Source organism: Alligator sinensis, unplaced genomic scaffold (assembly GCF_000455745.1).
Source record: "Alligator sinensis unplaced genomic scaffold, ASM45574v1 scaffold1559_1, whole genome shotgun sequence".
NCBI lineage: Eukaryota > Metazoa > Chordata > Crocodylia > Alligatoridae > Alligator > Alligator sinensis.
Window position 1 is genome coordinate 267,010 of NW_005843021.1, and position 18,902 is coordinate 285,911.

Here is an 18,902-nt window from a genome sequence, read left to right on the forward strand (position 1 = left end):
AGCAGCCAGCCTGCATCCCCCCCACGCCCAAATATGGGGGGGGGGGGCACATGCCTCTCATGCCTCCCCTGCAGGGTGCAAACAGTGGCGAGGAGCCACCCCCTCTTCCCACACCCCAGCACCCCTCCTCCTGATCCACCCTGTACCCCCTGGACAAACCATCCAAGGCTCTGTCCTAGTCCCTACCCCAGCCCCGGGTCCCATGCACCACCTTGGCTGGGCAGCGCCCCCAGCCCAGCGCCTGCCCCTCCCCCACTCCCTTCCTCACTGTGGGGCCTGGGAGCCTTAACCTGTTACTCCCCATGCCCAATCCCTCCCCCATGCCCCTTCCCCTCTATAGACCTACCTGTAGGGAGCTGCTCTCCACATTGCCTGGCTGCATTCCTGGCCGCAGATGGTTCCCCCTGCATCTTGCTCCCAGCACCCCGAAGCAGGACCCGTTGCAGATGGGAATGCTGCCCACCTGCAAGAGGAAACCAGCTGTTTCCCCAGGGAGCCCAGGAATCCAGGGGCTCTGACTGGATTAATGGGCCCCACAGGCCCAAGCATTAATTTGCCTATGATACCAATGTGCTTGAAAAGCAAAAAAAAAAAAAAAAAAAGACAACAACCCCTAGAACAATAAAGCACCTAAGCACATGCTCTAACTTGAAGCACATTTCTAAATGTTTTCCTAGATAAGAGCCCAAAGAAAGGGATGAACATGTTTAACTGATCATCCCTTCAGAACTGGATCACTCGCTTTGTTTTTTCTATTTAGCCTAGTTGCTAGTATTTGGACTCATTGCTCAGGTAAGTCCCAAGAATGAAAAAGCCAGGGAACGTCAGGTTTGGGATGGACTTGAAAACCACATTTTGGACTAGATCCTCTTCTCCCATGAGAAAACCCTTTCCATGAACGCCGCATGCCCCCGGAGGCTGGGGGAGCACGGCAAGCTCCCGCAGGTGGCGGCGATGGCACTGTTACTGGCGGGAGTGTGGTGGCAGCAAGCAGGGAGCTCCTGCAGGCAGTCACAGTGTCAGTGGCAAGGGGCGATGGGGGGTGGCGAGTGCCAACCAGCAGTCGGCGACCACCCGCAGGCATCGCCAGCAGTGTCAGCAGTGCCTTTTCACACGGGGTGTGCTGCCACACTCAGGGGGTTCACATGCACCTCCTACACCTCGCCAGTGACCCTTCCCTCTTCCTTATAGGAGGAGAGCAGAGACAAGCATCAAGGGGACCCCACCTGACTGTAGATCTTAGGTATGTCACAACTGCATGCCTCTAACTTTGCCCATTAGGACCACATGTTCTTGAGCAACAAATATGCCCTGAAAAAAAGCAAAAATAAAAACAAAGAAACAAAAAACTCAAGATTGGGGTGACAATTCAATCTCAAAATGCTGAATTTTTAGAAGAGACTGAAGAAAAAGGTCCAAAAATTCAAAGAAGACAATGCAGAAGAAGGTAGTTAGAGTTAGAACGAAACACCCACTCCTCAAACACATCGTGTATTCATAGTTCTTCAATCATAAAAAGCTCTGCATGACAGGTCTCACAAGCACACAGAGGGCCAACTCACTTTTAAGCAGGAGTCAAAGTGGTTAAGGCCTGGGACAAATAACTTAAAAATCTAGGCATAAGCCTGATCTCAGAAAGTTTAAAGGAATGCAGACTGCCCAAAAACACAGCAGCTGTTTGTTTTTTCTGCCACCTTTCCAAGGTTCATGTCTGGAGTGAGGATAAACAGTTCTGAAAAAAAAGCTATGTGGAGTTCAGACCTTAAGAAAATAAAACATCAGACTAATGTTTCTTATAAAGTGTTGTTTTTTTTTTAAATAAAAACTAAATTATTCAGCCCTGTAAGTTCTGAGGCATGGCTCAGAGGAACAGAGGGATGGAGGGCTTGAGGCTCTGACATGTTGAACGCTTTCTCTGAACTAGTTTGCTTTTGCAAAACACAATTTCTTTGAGCTATATTCCAGCAAGCAGGGTTTTAGAGATAATACTATGAAATTGCACTGCCCCCATACAGACACACAGGAGTACACACAAGCATTAACAGATGCTAGTGTGGATTAATTGACAAGTAAGAGACAGCAGATGAAGCCTCCCAATAATGCCTAGAGTAGTTCCTACCAAGGCTATACATATCATATTCAAAAGTTAACTTATGTTGTGCCATCTTGTACTTTCATTTCTCTCTTTCCAACAATTCAGCATGAGCCAAAGCAAATGAGCAATCAACTCTGGGTACTTAATGAATGTCTCTTGATGTATGAGAAGATTAAAGTCGCTTGATGAGTTGTCCAAAATTTTCATATAAAGAACTTTACTTTGATCATGTTTAAGGGAACATCCTTCTGAATAGACAGGACGCTTCAGAAGTAAAATAAATTTTATATACACAGATGGCAACAGGGCTACTTGGATAAATCCGTCTCGTGTTATTATTGATGGATCAGTAACAACACTGAACTTCAGGCTGTGGATGTCTAGGTTTGTCTATCAACCATCCGCACAACCAGTGGGGAAATTTTTCCACAGAATGGACTATGAAAGCACGACAAAAACAGAGGCCCTAACCTAACTCCATTTTCCTCTAGAGAGGTTTCCAGATGTACCCTAGCCTGCTGGCATCAGATCATCAATATTATAAGTGAAGGGGGAAAAAAGACACCTCTGACTGGGCCTTTAAGACACAGTTCTATGTTGAATAAAAAAAGAATCACAGATTATGACCTTGGAAAGGCACCATATATTAAAGATGCTACTCTTCCCTTTGGCAAGTGCTGTCCTGGCCTCCGTGCAGGGGAGATGGGGACATGAAGAAGACGGTAGATAAGGTCATGCCCTTGAACCTAGCCCACCCATTCCTCATCATGGCATGGGCATTGCCTAGCATGACCATTGCATAGTCTTTATAATCAGGAGCAAGATGCACGGCAGCAACAGGAGGGGAGCCACAATACTACAGCGATTCCAGGCTTCCTGGACTGCCAAGGTCCGTGAGATATGCCAAGGGCTCTCAGCACCCTGATCAAAATGGCAAAGGGGTGGCATAAGGCCACTGAGAGTATGCCTGCACTGCAAAATGCACGTGTTCTTCACTTGAGAAAAATCCTGAGCATGGTCCCTGAACGTGTGCTTGGGCCATGCCAAGCTGTTTACAGCACAAATCTGTAATACTGAAGATCAGGTATATACTGAAGGTACGAGTGGACATAGCTTCTCGCTTCAACAAGGTGTCTTATCTCACTTAGTGTATGCTCACACCTTGCTCTCAGTTGCTTCAGCTTCACTGTTGTTTTAGTGGAGTTAACTGACCCTTTTTGTAATGCAGATGGATCACGCATTACATCTCCAGCCTGGAGAGGGTTCAGAGGAGGGCCACCCGCTTGGGGAGAGGGCAGCAGGACAGGCCCTACGAGGAGAGACTGAAGGACCTGAACCTGTTCAGTCTCAGCAAGAGGAGGCTGGGGGGGGACCTGGTGGCTGCCTACAAGCTCATCAGGGGAGATCAACAGCAAATAGGCAGAGCCCTTTTCTCCCCAGCACCACCTGGGGTGATGAGGAACCATGGTCATAAGCTGACGGAGAATAGGTTTAGGTTAGAGATCAGAAGGCAATATTTTACAGTTAGGGTGGCCAAAATCTGGAACCAACTTCCCAGGGAAGTGGTCCTCGCCCCTACCTTGGGCAAATTCAAGAGGAGGTTGGACGATCACCTGTCTGGGGTCTTGTGAACCCAGCATTCATTGCTGCCTGTGGCAGGGGGTCAGGCTAGATGATCTGTTCAGGTCCCTCCTGCCCCTAGCTACTATGAAACTACTATGAAACTATGAGGGATACAGCAGAGAATGTCATCATTTATTTTTAAAATGAAACTAAAAGCAGGGTGATAATGATAAGTGAACCATTAAGCATCCTGAACCAGGATAATATATCTGCCTCTGTAACACTGCCTGACATGATTTTCACTCTGTTTTGCTACCTTGGCCAGCTAACTTCTGTGTTCCATCTGCTTCTCTTAACTCAGACCCTGAGGATGTTGCAATTAAAATATAATTGCATACAGCAGGTAATAAAAAATAAACACTCACAGAATGCCTTTGATTCCACAAGCACAAATAAATTGCATTTGTTGAAAAATGAATTACAACCTTTCATCTCATAAGCAGCTTAATGGAATGGCATACAAAAAAAAAAAAAAAAGGAAAAAATCCAATCCTCAGTGATTTCACACAACACATTATATATTTATATAATGCTCCTTTCACTATCTGGGAACATCAATTTGCAACCTACAGTAAAAGTGTACACTGCCTAATGTAAGTAGAAGCTGTAGTCAAGCACTTACTACAAATCAATAACCATCTCTTACTTAGACTTGAGGTGGCAGATGGTCTACCACAATGAAGAAATGACAGAACATATAAGTAGAAGTGCCTATGTTCTTTAGATGTGTTGTTGAAAGCATTGTGTCCTTGATCTATGATGATTTTTATAGGCAGATGACAAGTCAAACACAAAAGTATGTTATTTTAAAGGTCATGGAGTTGGCAACATGGGTATTGCTGTGCAGGCAAGGAATGATTTCCCTTTGAAGTCTGAGTTGTTAGGATACTTACACCTACCGGTTAAAAGGCTCCTCTCTGGATAAAGTGGATGCAAAAATAAATAACAGAAAAAATACTGTGTAAGCTAATGCTACTTTAAAGAGAGAATGTAAATTAACCCCAGCAGCCCCAGCGTGGTCTAAAGTATGATCAGCATTCCTAGTGAGAGTTACTAACATTAAACAGATTTGAACAGCGTGCCAATGAAAAGAAGGCAGAACATTTATAAGAGAATCTCGTTCTAAGACAGGCTATTGTGACTTCCATCTTCTGCTATGGTACAAGAAATAAGAGGGATAGTTTGACAGTGAGAAGATAGCTTTGGGAGTCAGGAGTAGTAGTTTATATTCCGGCCTAAGGCAGGTAGGCACTTACTTGCCCTTGAAAGTCTATGAGAGTTAGATAACCAAATCCTTTTTGCAAGTTTGGCAGATTTCACCTTTAAATTTCAATGCCTCAATTCCCCCAGCCATAGCATGGGAATGCCACTTACCTGGAAGGGATATTTTAAGGCCTTCTTCATTAAGGCCTCTGCCCACACAAGGTATTATAGGGGGAAAACATTTAAGGACAAAGATAGGAATCCCCCTCCTCCCTCACCATCTGCGTGTATTCAGAACATGTTGCCATATATTAATTAATGTAAATGGCCTGTAATTCTTTAAACAATTATGTCCAAGTCAGCACACAACAAATAAATCATATGCTATGTATTTCCCTTTTGTTTTCTTGTTGAGACGCTTTTGGATTGTTATCATTGTGCTGAGAAGTTTGAATTTAGGAATTTACTGTGAGGCCGTGCGTTATGTATACACCCATAAACCATGACTATGGCTGAAAGTGACCCAAGAGACATATGTCTCTTTTCTAATCCATATAAAGCTTAGACTAGAAAAAGGGCCATGCTAACACCAGTGACTTCTGCTTTTCTTGAATGGATATAAGATGTCACAAATGGAAATGTAATTGTACAAAGGATTTTTCTATAATATTCAACCCAAATGGGAATTCAGGAAAATGCCAGTTTGCATTGTGCAATGACAGACTGCTCCCTGATGGAGTTTTCAGGGTCTGGTGCAAAAGAAATGAATAGTAAGGTACCCTCCACACTCTCAAGCCTATATGTTAAGAGAGCCATGATGCTCAAAGAAAGGGAAAAGGGGAAAAGAGGTAAACTCCTCCAGGGGGGTGAACCTTTCATTCCCTGCACTCCACCAGGATCTGAAGTTTTATCAACCTCACTCTTCCATTTCACTCCCTTAAGTTTCAGCAAACTTCAGAGTCTCCTGGTCATCTTTCTGCAGATTTTATTAATGGGGAGGGGTAAGGGGGGCATTAGAGGAGCTAGCAATTACTATTTTCACATCTACCAATATATACCGCTCCTGCATAGGATAAACAATGAAAGGGTTGTTTAAAATGCAGGCTTCTTTTCCTTGATGGAAAATTTCATGTGCATCCCTCATCAGCAGAAATGCATGATAATAGCTATTCTGGAAAAATGAAAGGTAGAAGACCCTTTTCGATGGTGCTACGAAGAGTTTCTTTAAATGTTTCCTACGATGCTGCAGCTTAAGGATGGAGAAACCAAAAGACCAGCAAACAGGAATACAAGAATTCTGATAAAACACGCTTTGGAATGCCTTCCCAATGCCAAAAAAAAATACCCTCGCTACCACACTAGGCAAGATCAGAGTTTAACAGCCAACAACACACACATTCAATCTCTGAGATCATTTTCCTGAAATAGAAAACTACATATGTTTCTCAAATTTCACATCAAGCCACTGCATAAGCCCAAATTGCAGGGAAGAGCAGAGCCAAGCCTGCCTTTGGGATTGGGGGAGTAGGAACCAGAAAACAAGATGATTCTTTCATATCACCACATTTCTCATTCGCAATCTACACTTACAAGCACCCCTGTTTAACAGCATTTGTAGCGGGGGTGGCTTATTGAGCAGTCCTTGCTTTGTCAAATTAAGACGCATTGCCTTGGATTAGTGAGACTCCCTGAGTTCAAAATGACTTCATGGTTGGCTCGGAGTTCAGTGTCTCTGTGGCAAGCTGCCAGTAATATATCTACTACAGCTCCTGCCCCCACTCCTTTTCAATTCTGACCTAGCTGGCTTTTTCCTAACAGCAAATGAGCACCACACAAAATGAAGGGCCAGACACTGTCACCATTAATTAAGAGCCCAAACACCTTTAAGTAGAAGTAAATATTTGAAGAAAAATGTAAATGTAAACACTTGCAATACAAGTATTTCTCCACTGTACAGATAAGCTTAGACATGACTAAGGAGCTAAATAAAAGTAAAGGTTTGAAGATCTTTTGGAAAATACCTTGGTTTCTCTCACCGATGTTTTGTAAAGGATATTTGTCTCATAACAATAGCTAAAGTTTCCTGTTTGCCTGTGTACTTCCTGGAAAACATTAACAATACATATCAGCAAGTTTCATATTCAGCACATAAAAGTCCCTCAGATTACTTTGATAGCTAAAGACCATCGGTCATGGCAACCTGAAATAGTCATTTTTAAAATTGTTTGGTTACATATAGGTTTCAAGACCCCTGCCAATTTCTGTGGCTTTACGTTCATATTTTCCTCTTCTAAACGATGTTGCGCCTTCCCCTTGCTTTGTGAAAAATGCACATAAATAAACGTGAAAAGTAACTGAAGGGAAAACGTTGGAATTGATCAGATACAAATTGGTGCCAGATGCACAGACAAACAACCCGAATAACTAAAATAATGCATTTCTCAGATTTTTTAGTTATAGAAATCTCAGCAAGTGTTAGCTGTAATACCAGTAATGAAACTCTTCTGATAAGGTGCAGTTTCTAACCTGAGGATATTCCTTTAAAGATAGAAAGAAGTAGAAAGAGCAAAACAAACTTTCAGTGAAAAGAGAGTGAAAGAAGACAACAAAGAATGAATGCTGAGAGAAGCAAAACACGGGGTCTATATTATGACTCACATCTAAATGAATTAATAAAATCCCAAATGATGGCATTTGTAAAGTGTTTAAGACATAAGCTTAAGACATGAAAGATGCAGGTCTTTAAAGAATATATACTTATACATATGTAAGTACCAGGGTACAAAGGGCCTAGATATATTATAAGTAGACAGTTTTTTGGGTTTTGTTTTTTTAACCATCACCATTCAAGTAACTGTAATGTTATTCCTTTATGTCTCTTTCTTATTTAAAAATAGGATTTCAGAGATTATGGCTGTTATTCTGGTCACCTAAGAAGGGGACTATATTAAGTCACAAATACAAGGGAAGCAGAGAATTACAGAGAAACTTCCAATTTGTTGACTCATTCAAAAAAAAAACAAAGATTCCTTGAGTATAGAGAGGCCAAGAACAGAAATGACACTGAGCCCAAATTCATCCTAATATGAGGGACAAACAATGCCAGTATTTCTTATTACATCTGCAATTTACACAATAGACACAATCATTTGACAAAATGTGTAGAAGTAAAAAAAAAACAACAACAGGCTTGATAGAAAATTGCCATCCATCAAGACTCTCCCACTCAGTATTATTCACATTCACTAAATCCAATTGTAGTCTGACAAAGTAGGCTGTCTATGAAAGCTTAGGCCTTTTTGAACAAGTTAGTCTCTGAGGTGCCTTCTGCCTGACTTGAGACTAACATAGCTAACTACCTCACTCTACACTAAAGGCATTTGCTGCCCGAAAGCTTGTCCAACAGCTCTCCCAGCAACACAGTTGGTTCAATGAAAGGTGTCACCAAAAAAGCCTCGTCTCCCATACACTTCCTGGACCATGGTTACAACAGTACTCCTGCCTCTGTCTACACTGTCAGCTGTGCATGACACTTTTCTCCCTTAGGTCCCTGGCAGATAAGCATGAAACGTGTTACTTCTTCCATGGTGGCTCACCTACCTCTATCACCAGGTCCTGAGCTGTTGAAAGCATAGGGAACTGGGGTAGTCATTAGAGGGAGCAGATTCATAGACAATAGGGCTGGAAGGGACCTCGGAAGATCATTGAGTCCAGCCCCCCGCCCCAGGAGCAGGAAGTCAGCTGGGGTCACAGGATCCCAGCAAGATACATATCCAATTGACTCTTAAAGGAGTCCAGAGTAGGTGCTTGCACCACCGCTGGAGGCAGTCTATTCCAGACCTTGTTCGCTCGGACAGTAAAGAAGTTCTTCCTTATGTCCAGCCTGAAATGGTCTTGGAGAAGTTTGTGACCATTTGACCTTGTCATCCCTTGGGTTCCCCCAAATTCTGATGTACACCCCTTATGTACTTATAGGCAGCCACTTGGTCTCCCCTAAGCCTGCACTTTTCCAGGCTGAAGAGTCCCATGGCTCTCAGCCTTTCATCATAAGGCCTGTTTTCCTGCCCTCTGATCATGTGCGTGGCTCTCCTCTGCACTCTCTCAAGCTTCTCCACATCGTTTTTTAATTGTGGAGCCCAAAACTGGATGCAGTACTCCAGCCGTGGCCTCACCAAGGCCGAGTACAGCAGGAGGATGACATCCTGGCATTTGCTAGAGAAGCATCTATGGATGCAAGCCAGAGTTTTGCTCGCTTAACCAGCTGTGACATCGCATGGGTGGCTCATATTCACCTTGTGGTCAGTCATGACCCCCAAGTCCGTTTTGGCCGTGGTGCTAGCAAGCGTAGCACTGCCAACCCTATAAGCGTACTATGGGTCTGTCTTCCCAAGGTGGAGTACCTTGCATTTTTCAGTATTGAATGTCATCAGGTTTTCATCCGCCCATTTTCTGAGCCTGTCTAGGTCGGCCTGGATTACGATCCTGTTCTCAGGTGTGGATGGTTTACCCCAAAGATGTCTCTCTTCATTTGGAAAAGGTTTAAATATATAGGCGTTTGCTCTTGGCTCTCTCATAGGAAGTTCTTGATACATTGTCTGCCTTGCTTGAGACGTGAAAACGCCATCCTATGTTCTTTAAGAGAATTCCCCCTCTCCTCCTTTTTTAGCAGTTTCTCCCAAATGAGTTGGTGTCCGATGTCTTGGGTTTCATTTTATAAACAACTCCAATGCAACACAGAATATTGTCCCTGCCGCATAGACTGCGGCACTAATCAGTGCAGCTCTGTGAAACAGTCCCAGGTCCCTTCCTTTTTAGAGAGAAGCCTGATTTTGAGACCAGACATCTTTTGAAGTAGGCACAAACTATAAACAAAGGGCAGCCAACCACCCGAATGCCAGCCAGACTATATATTAGTCATGGCAGGGTCGGGAAGGAAGGGAAGGGCAGCTGGCCCCAAGAGTCTGGTGTCTTGGCTGCTACAGTTACCACATCTTACTAAAAAGGATTGCCCCACCCCTTAAAAAGGCACACGCATTCCTCAGATAATCACTGAATTTACACCAGTCTCCTCCTTGCTCCTTCTAAGCAAACTTGGCAACTTTTCTCCCAAATGCTGTCTCTCTCTTTTCACATTATTAGCACAAAACTGCCAATCCATCTAGAAGTGATACTCAGAATAGATTATATAGTACTTGAGCACCTCACCTGACTGAGGTACAAGGGAGACTATAAAGCTCAGATCCTCAAAATGCATTTAGACATCTTCATACCACTGAAAAGGTGGGCCTAAGTGAGCTGCCCAACATCAAAATGTGGTGAAGTAAGGATTCGAACCCAAGTCTCCAAAGTGCTTGACTAGTGCCATAGGCACTGGACCCTGTGGCTGTTTTAAGAATTTCCATTATTCCAAATAAAAAAAAGGACCAAATTGTATATCGTGTTTACTCTGCTTAGAGTCAGATCCGCAGTTGGCGTATATCAGGACTCATATCAATTTACAGGATGGAAGAGCTGGCCATGAGCATCTCTCACAAAAAATGAGTATTTGACTCCTTTCAATGTAGTGTGGGCACAGAAATTCCTGTCTAAAATTGGTATACAAGAAGTCTAATATTAGTTGAGTGTTTCTCAACACTGCTTCTTGAGACTCATTCACATTTTCCTCTGGGCTTGTGCATGTTGCACAACTTTCGCAAGCATATAAATGCAGAGAAGGCATTTTCTTCCGATTAAATCATAGCATTTAGATTCATGTGAATAGTGGGCGATCTGAAAAGGGTCTCCTACAACCCACGCAGAAGAAAAAATGCATCCTATGGCTCCATGCAGCCATCATCCTTTTCAGAGACTCCATGAGCCCTGGAGCTAGAGTAGGACAGAGCAATTGCTGCCACAGGAGAGGCTCCTTTGGATCAGTTCATGAAATGGGTAAGTCCTTGACAAATGAAGCAGCAAAATAATTAAGCTTGTAAGAAGAATAACACCACATAGCTCTTGGATCTCCACTGGACAAAATATTATATTTTTCCTATTACTAACCTAGCTAGGTAAGGCTAAAGATGGGAAATCCTTCCTTCATCTTTAAAAAGGCCACGTAATTTTTATTTCTGAGTGAACTATGAAAGCACGGGAACCTCCGTTTCTGAGTTCTTGCTTTTAGAATTATTTCTTCGCTTCGCTACCTTCCTGCGTGTGCAAGGCAATGGCATAATATTTGTTCCACAAGCTCCCAGTGCTATGTTGTGTACTCTCCACCTCCCTTAGAGGTGCTTTGATAGTCTTACCTATGTTTCTAAATCTTCCTCCACAGCTATAATCTTTCTTTGGCTATGGTTCATCTTCAGCCAAATAAATCCAACAGAGACTTGGCTTTCAAACTGAGTGTATTGCTTATAATTGGAGAAAGCCCTGGAGCAAATACCCTTGAACTTCAGGAGAACATTTTGGGGATGGATTGTGATCTGACTTCCTAGGTCCATCAATTGAGATCTGACTTCCTAGCTATGAATTCCTAGCTTGCAATGCAGTGCTTTGTGAGGGAAGGGGAGTCCAATGGAAACGGGGCTTACCTCTGGCAAGAGCTCTGTCTCCATAATACAGGCACCTGTAGCTGTACCAGTTATTTAAAAGTATTTTTAAAACTAGCTTAACCCAAAACACGGTACACAAAGGAAAAATGATCAGAGGTTATAAATGGTGGGTGGAGCAGGGTGGTGAATCATACTCACCATGAGTAAAAGTGCGGGAGCCTCTGAAGAGCATTACTAAGAACAGTGAGAAAAACAATTTTCTCCTTCCCCCGGCCTCACCAACAGCCTTCTTGAGAAAAGCCAGGTGATAATCTGAATGTCAAGACTGTTACCCACTCTTCCCAGGGGAAAGCATATCCCTGCAATGAGCCTTAAAAATATGACCAGGTGACAAAATGCCTTAACCTGATAAAATGTCCTTAATCTAAAGCAATCGGGGGTGTTGGTTTTAGCAAAGAACAATTTTTCCAACTATTTAGCTGGTCTAATCAAAGATATCACATTTACCCAAAGAACCTTGTCTGCCTTAATCTAAAGCGGTCAGCAGTCTGGACCATTTAGAGCAATGGCTTTTTTACTAATTGATGTCTACCGAGAATCGGAGCAAATGAGTAGATTTTGTTTGAGGAACATCCCCAGACAATAAGCCTCCGTGAGAAGCTGGAGTGTACTGAAATGAAAATGCAGGTTTCAAACTAGTCTCTCTGAGCTGCTGGATGCAAGGTGTCCATCCTCAGGACAGCTAAGGATAAAAGGTAGCTGAGCAAATCTCAGAACGGGATTGACCTTCCTCCTTGCACGGACGGAGTAAGCAAGGACAGTTCTGGGGGTTTTTTTATTATGAGAAAATCCTAGGTAGGAGGTAGAGAGGTTCAAGCTATTGGGAACCTCACAAAGGCCAAAGGCATCCAGATTTAAGCTCTCAACCATGCACATGGAGGACTCAGCTAAATGGCTTTTCAATTTGTTCATAAGACCGAGGGGGAAGGGAACCCTCAATCAAAGTTCAACTATTTTTTCCTCATGAAAAATTAAAAAAAAAATGTTTTATGTGGAATGAAACATTGTACTTGGACCAACACACAAAGCTTTCTTGCCCAGTATCTGTTAAAAAGCAAAGCAATGAAGTGTTAAACTGGTGGCTCTCAACCTTTCTAGATTCAAGGCACCACTTGGAAAATGTCAAGATCTTAGTTTTAACTCAGTATCAGAGAAATACTCAAGCAGTCTACATGGAGGGATGGAGGAAGGTTTCACTCAGAGTGAAATGCTGCCAAAAGGAGTCTTTGTAAGACAAAAGTAGTCTAATAGAATATGCAAAGTAGTTGGTGGCAGAGGGAAACCATTCCAGAAAGAAGTAGTTATTATCTGCGAAATGCATTTGCATGGTGTCCTTTCTCTGCTATTTAGTTCAGCCTGCAGTTGTTTCTCTCAGACCTGAAGAAGGGCACTTGAGGCCTGAAAGCTTGTCCAACAGCTCTCCCAATTTGACAGTCGGTCCAATTAAAAAAGTTATCAAAACCTTGCCTCTTGGACACGTCCTGTACCACCACCACCACAACAACACTTCAACCCTTTCACAAACTATGAAGAGTAGCATGCCCCTTACACTGAGTTTTACAAGAGGAACTTGGATGATAACCTAACATCTTCCTCTGTTCCTGCAATGGGAAATTCTTCTGGCTGGATCTAGAGTTTAGATTCCTTATGCCTTTCCAGCATCTCTTTCTGGCATATACAAGTTAGAGAGGGAGTCACGAATCTCACCTAATGAGCTTACAACAGCATTACTGTAATGCCTGGACCATTACTGTATAATTCTGTAGTTTGTCTATAGGATGTCTACCTTGTCACCATTATATTGATTTGTGCTGTTGCTGAGCCCCAGTAATGAATAACGGGCTCATTGTGCTAGCAACTGATCAAATATTTAACAAAAAACTGCCCTGTCTATGCCTCAAAGTACTAACAATCTCTGTACCCAAAAAAGAGGCAATAGACAGGTATAACAAACAGGTCGGGGAGCACCATGCAACCCCGAGAGTAGAGCTACAGTCTTATGATTAGTGTAATAAGCAGGGATCATAAGACACCAGCTGCACAGCCACTGGGTTTTGTGGGAATCAACAGAAAATATGAGTTTTGAGGAGCAAGTTGAAGGAGGAAAGAAGAGCCTATAACATGCCAAAGTGACTCTGTCATCTGGATATCCTGGATTCTATTAAACATCCTCACTACTACAGGAAAAGTTGTGACCAAACCCTTGGATCCATCGAGTGTCACAAGTGGGAAAGCAGCAAAGAGAGCATAACCCTGCAATTTAATCTGATTACTTGCTTCCCAGAAGACTTAAGGATTAGTCAGCATGACACTGAAGTTTTCCTTTTTAAGTATGGGGGAAGACACTGCTGTTCATTTCTATCTACTCTCCCAAGTTGCAGAAGCCTGGAAGTTAAGCATTAAGACACAAACACAAAACTTCATTTTTACAGGAAATATTTCATTCTGAGAAGTATAGCCAAAGGAGGACAGCTACACCAACTCCTGCTGTACTTCTACCCAACGTGACTGTCATTTGGCAATATGACCACTGGCTCAACATATGAAACACCAGAGACTTCCATCTCCTACTTCCAAAATTGTTTGGCTGTGTCCTGGTGGGGTTAAGAGTAACTTACAGCACAAATAGCTAGCTTCTGGGTCTGAATGTGTCAGACAGGGAGGGTGGTTGTTCCTCAGAAGAAGGATCAATTAAGAAAAAGGAGGGGTTAGGGGAGGATCTCTTACACAGAGCATACCTACCAGCACTGAACTGGGGAAGAGGGCAGAGAGTGGGGACAGGGACAGAGAGAAAGGGCTTTGAAGAGTACTGAAATTTGAACCATCCCCTACCTCAGCCTCCTCTTCTCTAGCAAAATAAATAGTTTTCCAAATAGACCCCAATTCCATCCAAAGTCATCTCCAGCCCTCAAAATGACTCTATAATTCTGTGTTGAAAAAAAAAATTAAACTTGTGTTGGGTTTACAAACATGGTTCAAAAAATGTGTTGTGCTATTCTAATCTAAAGTCACGTAGACGGTACTGACTTCCCAAATATTTTAGCACAACAACAGCTCCTGTTCTGCTTGCATACTTTTTCAGGTGGTTAGCGAGCATGTATATCATTGAAGCACAGCTCCAAATGACTGACTCTGTCCTGTTAAATGGATAGCCTACGAATGATATTGTAGTCATGATGCTCCCAAAATTATGGGATTTCTAGGGTGAGATCTTTTACTGGACCACCTATTAGCTGGGATAAAGTTGTCATGACCCAAAGGCATGATTGTGTGTGTGCTTCGGCACCAGAATTATCCCTGCCAAGTTGCAGAGCATTGCACGGGAGAGTTTCCTGTTGCAAAGGAAACTCTCGGTGCAGGGACAAGTTTCCCGCCTTTTCTGCAGCTTCTTTTGCAGAGTGCATTGCTCAAGTTGCAAGAGGAATGCACGGTGCAAAAGAGTTCCCGCCACCGGTATGCAAATTCGTTCCCTGCGATTGGCTAGTGTTAAATTATTCACATGTGGCGGCTAACGATTGGCCTGTTAGCCGTATAAGAGGCTTGAGCGGTTTCCGCCCAAGCTGAAGAGGACTCCACGTCCATCTCGTGGGGACTCTGGGTACACGGCAGGGTAATAGAAACCCTGTGTGAGATCCAGAGGAGCGTGGCGGCCTGATCCACCGCCCACCTCTTCCCGTCTTCGAGCGCGACTTTTATAAGACGTATCTACGATTTCTATTTTGGTGGCTCGTTCACCCAGAGCATCCGGAGCTCTGCACCGTGGAGCCTAGCAACCTCCACGAGACCGTCTGTGTTGTCTGTCTGTAACCGCAGCTCAAGCAAGTTTTCCAGCCTGCACCACTGCCATCTCGGTGTAAGTAAACAATCTTTAAAACTACCGATACGTGTTTGTGCCTAATTCCAGCTCGACGGCCTTCCCTCTCCGCCCCGGCGTGCCCGGGCTGCTGGCCACAGCCCGCGTGCAGCACGGAAAAGGGCTCGGGTCGCTCCCGGCCCACACAAAAGTTAGACAAGCTTTTGAATGCAAGACATTCCTCCTCAGGTCTCTGCTAAATAGAGACATTAGTTGAATCCAAGGACTTATAGCCAAATAATAGCTAAAAAGCACATACCTCTTTTTAGCTCTCATGGCTGCATCCAGACAAGCACAGCCATACAGTATGTGGTGCTGCAGACAGGTCTGTGGTGCCACAAACCCCACATGCAGGCATTCCTTGCACTGCTGCCTTGCAGCCCAGGGGTTTTTTTCCCTTTGATCCTAGGCGATCCCAAGGTCAAAGAAACCTGCGTGGAACAAAAGTGAGACAGCGCACCTGGTGGCAGTACGCACTGCCCAAAACCAGAGCCTGGCCGGCCAGGGCCACACTCCAGCTGCCGGCCAGATTCCCAGCTGCAGAGGCATCGCGGCTGCAGCTCCTCCATCCCCCAGGTAAGGTTGCTGGCCCAGCCTCCCATACCTCACCTGGGGTAACCTGCCATGCACCAAAGCATGCGTGGCACAGGCGTTCCTTGCTGCTTGTCCCCAGGAAACCAAACGTCTGCAGCCCATGAGCCCATCTGGCCTCACAAAGCTTTCTCTGTAGCAGCGAGCACTGGCTCATACCTTGCTCCGGGGGTCTCTAGCACACTGGCACTGGGAAGAAGAGTAGCAAAGAACAGCAGTGTCTTCCCCTGCCCAGCCCAGAGCCAGAAAGCTAGTGGATACCACTGAAAGCCAGGGTTTCTTTCACAAAACACTGCCATGCAGGACATCCGTCTTCGGAGCCATAGGATTCAGATTCTTGAGACTCGTCAGACACGGGCGCTACTGACAGCACTATTTAAGGTGTCAGCACTCAGAAGTTGTGCCTGTACAGCACTTAGCATAATGAGATCTTGATCCATCCAGCACAGGGGAGCTACTGCTTTACAGAGAACAAGCTCTTGCAGAACCCATACACTTCGCCATTTTTTAAATGAACTGTGCCCTGTTCTGCTCCCAGAAGTAAGATACCTAACCATAGCTGCCAATTGTCAAGAAAGCAGGGAGACAAAATCCCAGCTTGAATACAGAGTATGAGGGACCTGCCCTTTATTCTTGAGGGGAAAAAAACAGGAACAAGACAAAACTAAGCTTGGCCCCACCCTACTCACTCACTAACTTTACATGGGTAAATGTGTCGTACAGACACAGACCTAACGGATCACCCTACTGTACACAGGACACACTCTACTAGATGAGGTTCATATAATAAAAGATGAATTTTGCAAAGATGCTTTTCAGAAGTGATACAACTGCCAGTTACTTTTAATAAGGATCATTGGATCTCATGCACATGGCAAAAGCTATTTGTTTTGTTTTTCTGTCGAAAAATGCGGCAATCTGTCAATAAAAACAGATTTCCGAGCATGACAAGCAGCGTATTTTAAAACAGCAAAAGCAATTCTGCTTACGTTCCAAAATGGAGTATGAAGCCAATTAACTGACAGTTGTAGCAACATACTGTATCTGAGAGTTACAGTGCTCCTAGGAACAATTGTGTTTAGGAATGTACAATGGAAGCAGGAGATAGGTTCAAGATGTTTTTGAACAAGCTAAATCACATACAGATGTACATACAACATGTTCAGTCAAAATGAATTAAAGCAGAAACATACACAGGAAAACAGATGAAGAAAAACAAATCATGCAGCTATCATTAACATACCTTGCAGTGACACCTGTTGCTTTCCACGATAAGAAATCGGGAAGATCAAAGAAGTAGCCAGCTTTTTCCCAGCAAGACTTTCGCAAGTTCTAACAAAAAGGTAAAAGATGCAAACGTGAGATCTGCCAGTATTTTTAAAGGACATCCTAAGTTATCTGCCCGCTACGTAAAGACAAGCATTTTTCCAAACATGGAACTGAACTTTCAACCTATGGTTACTCCACTCCCTTTACAATGATTTACTACTTGAAGCACCCAGCCAGGTGGTGCTAACAAGAAAACACTTCCCCTGAGTTTGGTTTTACAGAGGCATCCTGAAAGCCGCTGCTAGGTTTGACATCGGGATTTTAAACAATACTTAATGGGAAAGCATAACTGTGAATGGGAACAAAGTTTTCCAAGAGCTGTCTATTAAAATGTAGAGTAGACACTGATAAAGAGCAAGACTCACTTCCCTATAACAGTGGCCCATCAATGGCTACCTCTTGCTTCAATAATTTAGCTAACGTAGCACCAGAAGCTTGTTGTTGGCAAGCGGGAGCATTCAAGAATCAGTCTAAAAAAAGTCATGAGTCAGCTTAAAAGGGAAAAGAAAACCCCAACCAAATCACAAGATTTGAAATAAAGGTAAATTTGGTCTCTATTTGTCTTTTTGCTGTTGGATCTTTGGACTTCCCTGTTTTTGGCTTTCCGCCATCACCATTTTTACAAATGAGAGCCGATATTCTTGTAGAGCTGTTTGACTCCAGAAGTACGTGCAAGATTAGAAATAAAATGATGAGAGCTGGCAATAGCAACAAGTCTTTTGGGACAGAAGGTTAGCAAGGGACTAGGACGCTGAGGTTGTTATGGGTCAGGACAGAGGCATTTTGGCAGAACTGAAGGGAGAGGTTTTAAGAGCCCCTATTTTTACTGTGGCTGGCTCACAGGAGTGCCAGGTTCCTTCACAAATTTAGTAAAGCACAAGCACCAATAATGTCATCACTATTTGATCACTTATATTACAGCAGCACTCAGAGGCTCCAACCAAGCTCAGGGTTTCACTACTTAAAATCCCCTACACACCGAGGAAAAGCCAGCTCCTGCTTCAAAGTCTACATCCTAAAATATAAAGCGTGTTTTTAGTTTCTGTTAAACAAGCACTGCATTCAGCCTAGTATCGCCATCTAGGTTCAGATTATGTTCTGTGGTGTCACAACGCAGTCTTGCAAGACCCCAAAACTTACTGAAGGACAGTGTATAATGTTAACAATAGTGAAAAAATTGTACCCCCAGAAACTCAGGCCATGAAGAGGTGCCACATTTGTACTGGGAGAGATGCCATTCGAGGCCTTTCTTGCAGAAGAAAACTGGCTCCTCCACAAGCAGTTAAACCTGTTACCTCCAAGGATATCTCCCTCCTCCCGATCTAAACTGAATGGACGCCCGGTTCTCTTGAGATGTGGAGGGCACCCACAGTCCTCGTCTCTCCCTCCCTTCCTCTCTGACCCCCCTTTGGGCAGGCTCTCTGGGACCCCTGCATGGGACTATCCCTCCCCCATTTTCCCTTCCAACTAATCATTGAATTGGCGAGGGGGACATTGCCTTCCTGTGGCAGGAGTACTGCAAGAGCCCTGAAGGGCTGCCCCTGGGGAGAATGCCCCCCCCCACCCAACGCTCCAGGTGCTTGCAGAGGCATGCAGGGGCAGCAAGTAGCAGTCAGGG

The 18,902-nt window shown here is 43.9% G+C and overlaps 1 protein-coding gene and 1 long non-coding RNA gene across 15 annotated transcripts in view; one reads left to right on the forward strand and one right to left on the reverse strand.

Annotated features, from left to right (window-relative positions):
* Positions 1-18,902, reverse strand: part of FGGY (FGGY carbohydrate kinase domain containing) — a 260,805-nt gene that overhangs the window by 140,145 nt on the left and 101,758 nt on the right. For all 13 annotated transcript variants that reach the window (XR_003092036.1, XR_003092037.1, XR_003092034.1 and 10 more), the window contains exon 5: positions 17,199-17,287. Coding sequence is in view for 8 of the 13 variants with exons in the window: in XM_025193138.1 (XP_025048923.1) it covers positions 17,199-17,287 (89 nt within the window). In the remaining 5 variants the exon portion in view is untranslated. The remainder of the gene's footprint in view (positions 1-17,198; positions 17,288-18,902) is intronic.
* LOC112548228 overlaps positions 15,308-18,902 on the forward strand; it is a 33,363-nt gene continuing 29,768 nt past the window's right edge. For both annotated transcript variants that reach the window (XR_003092040.1, XR_003092041.1), the window contains exons 1-2: positions 15,308-15,364; positions 15,774-15,940. This is a non-coding gene — a long non-coding RNA (uncharacterized LOC112548228). The remainder of the gene's footprint in view (positions 15,365-15,773; positions 15,941-18,902) is intronic.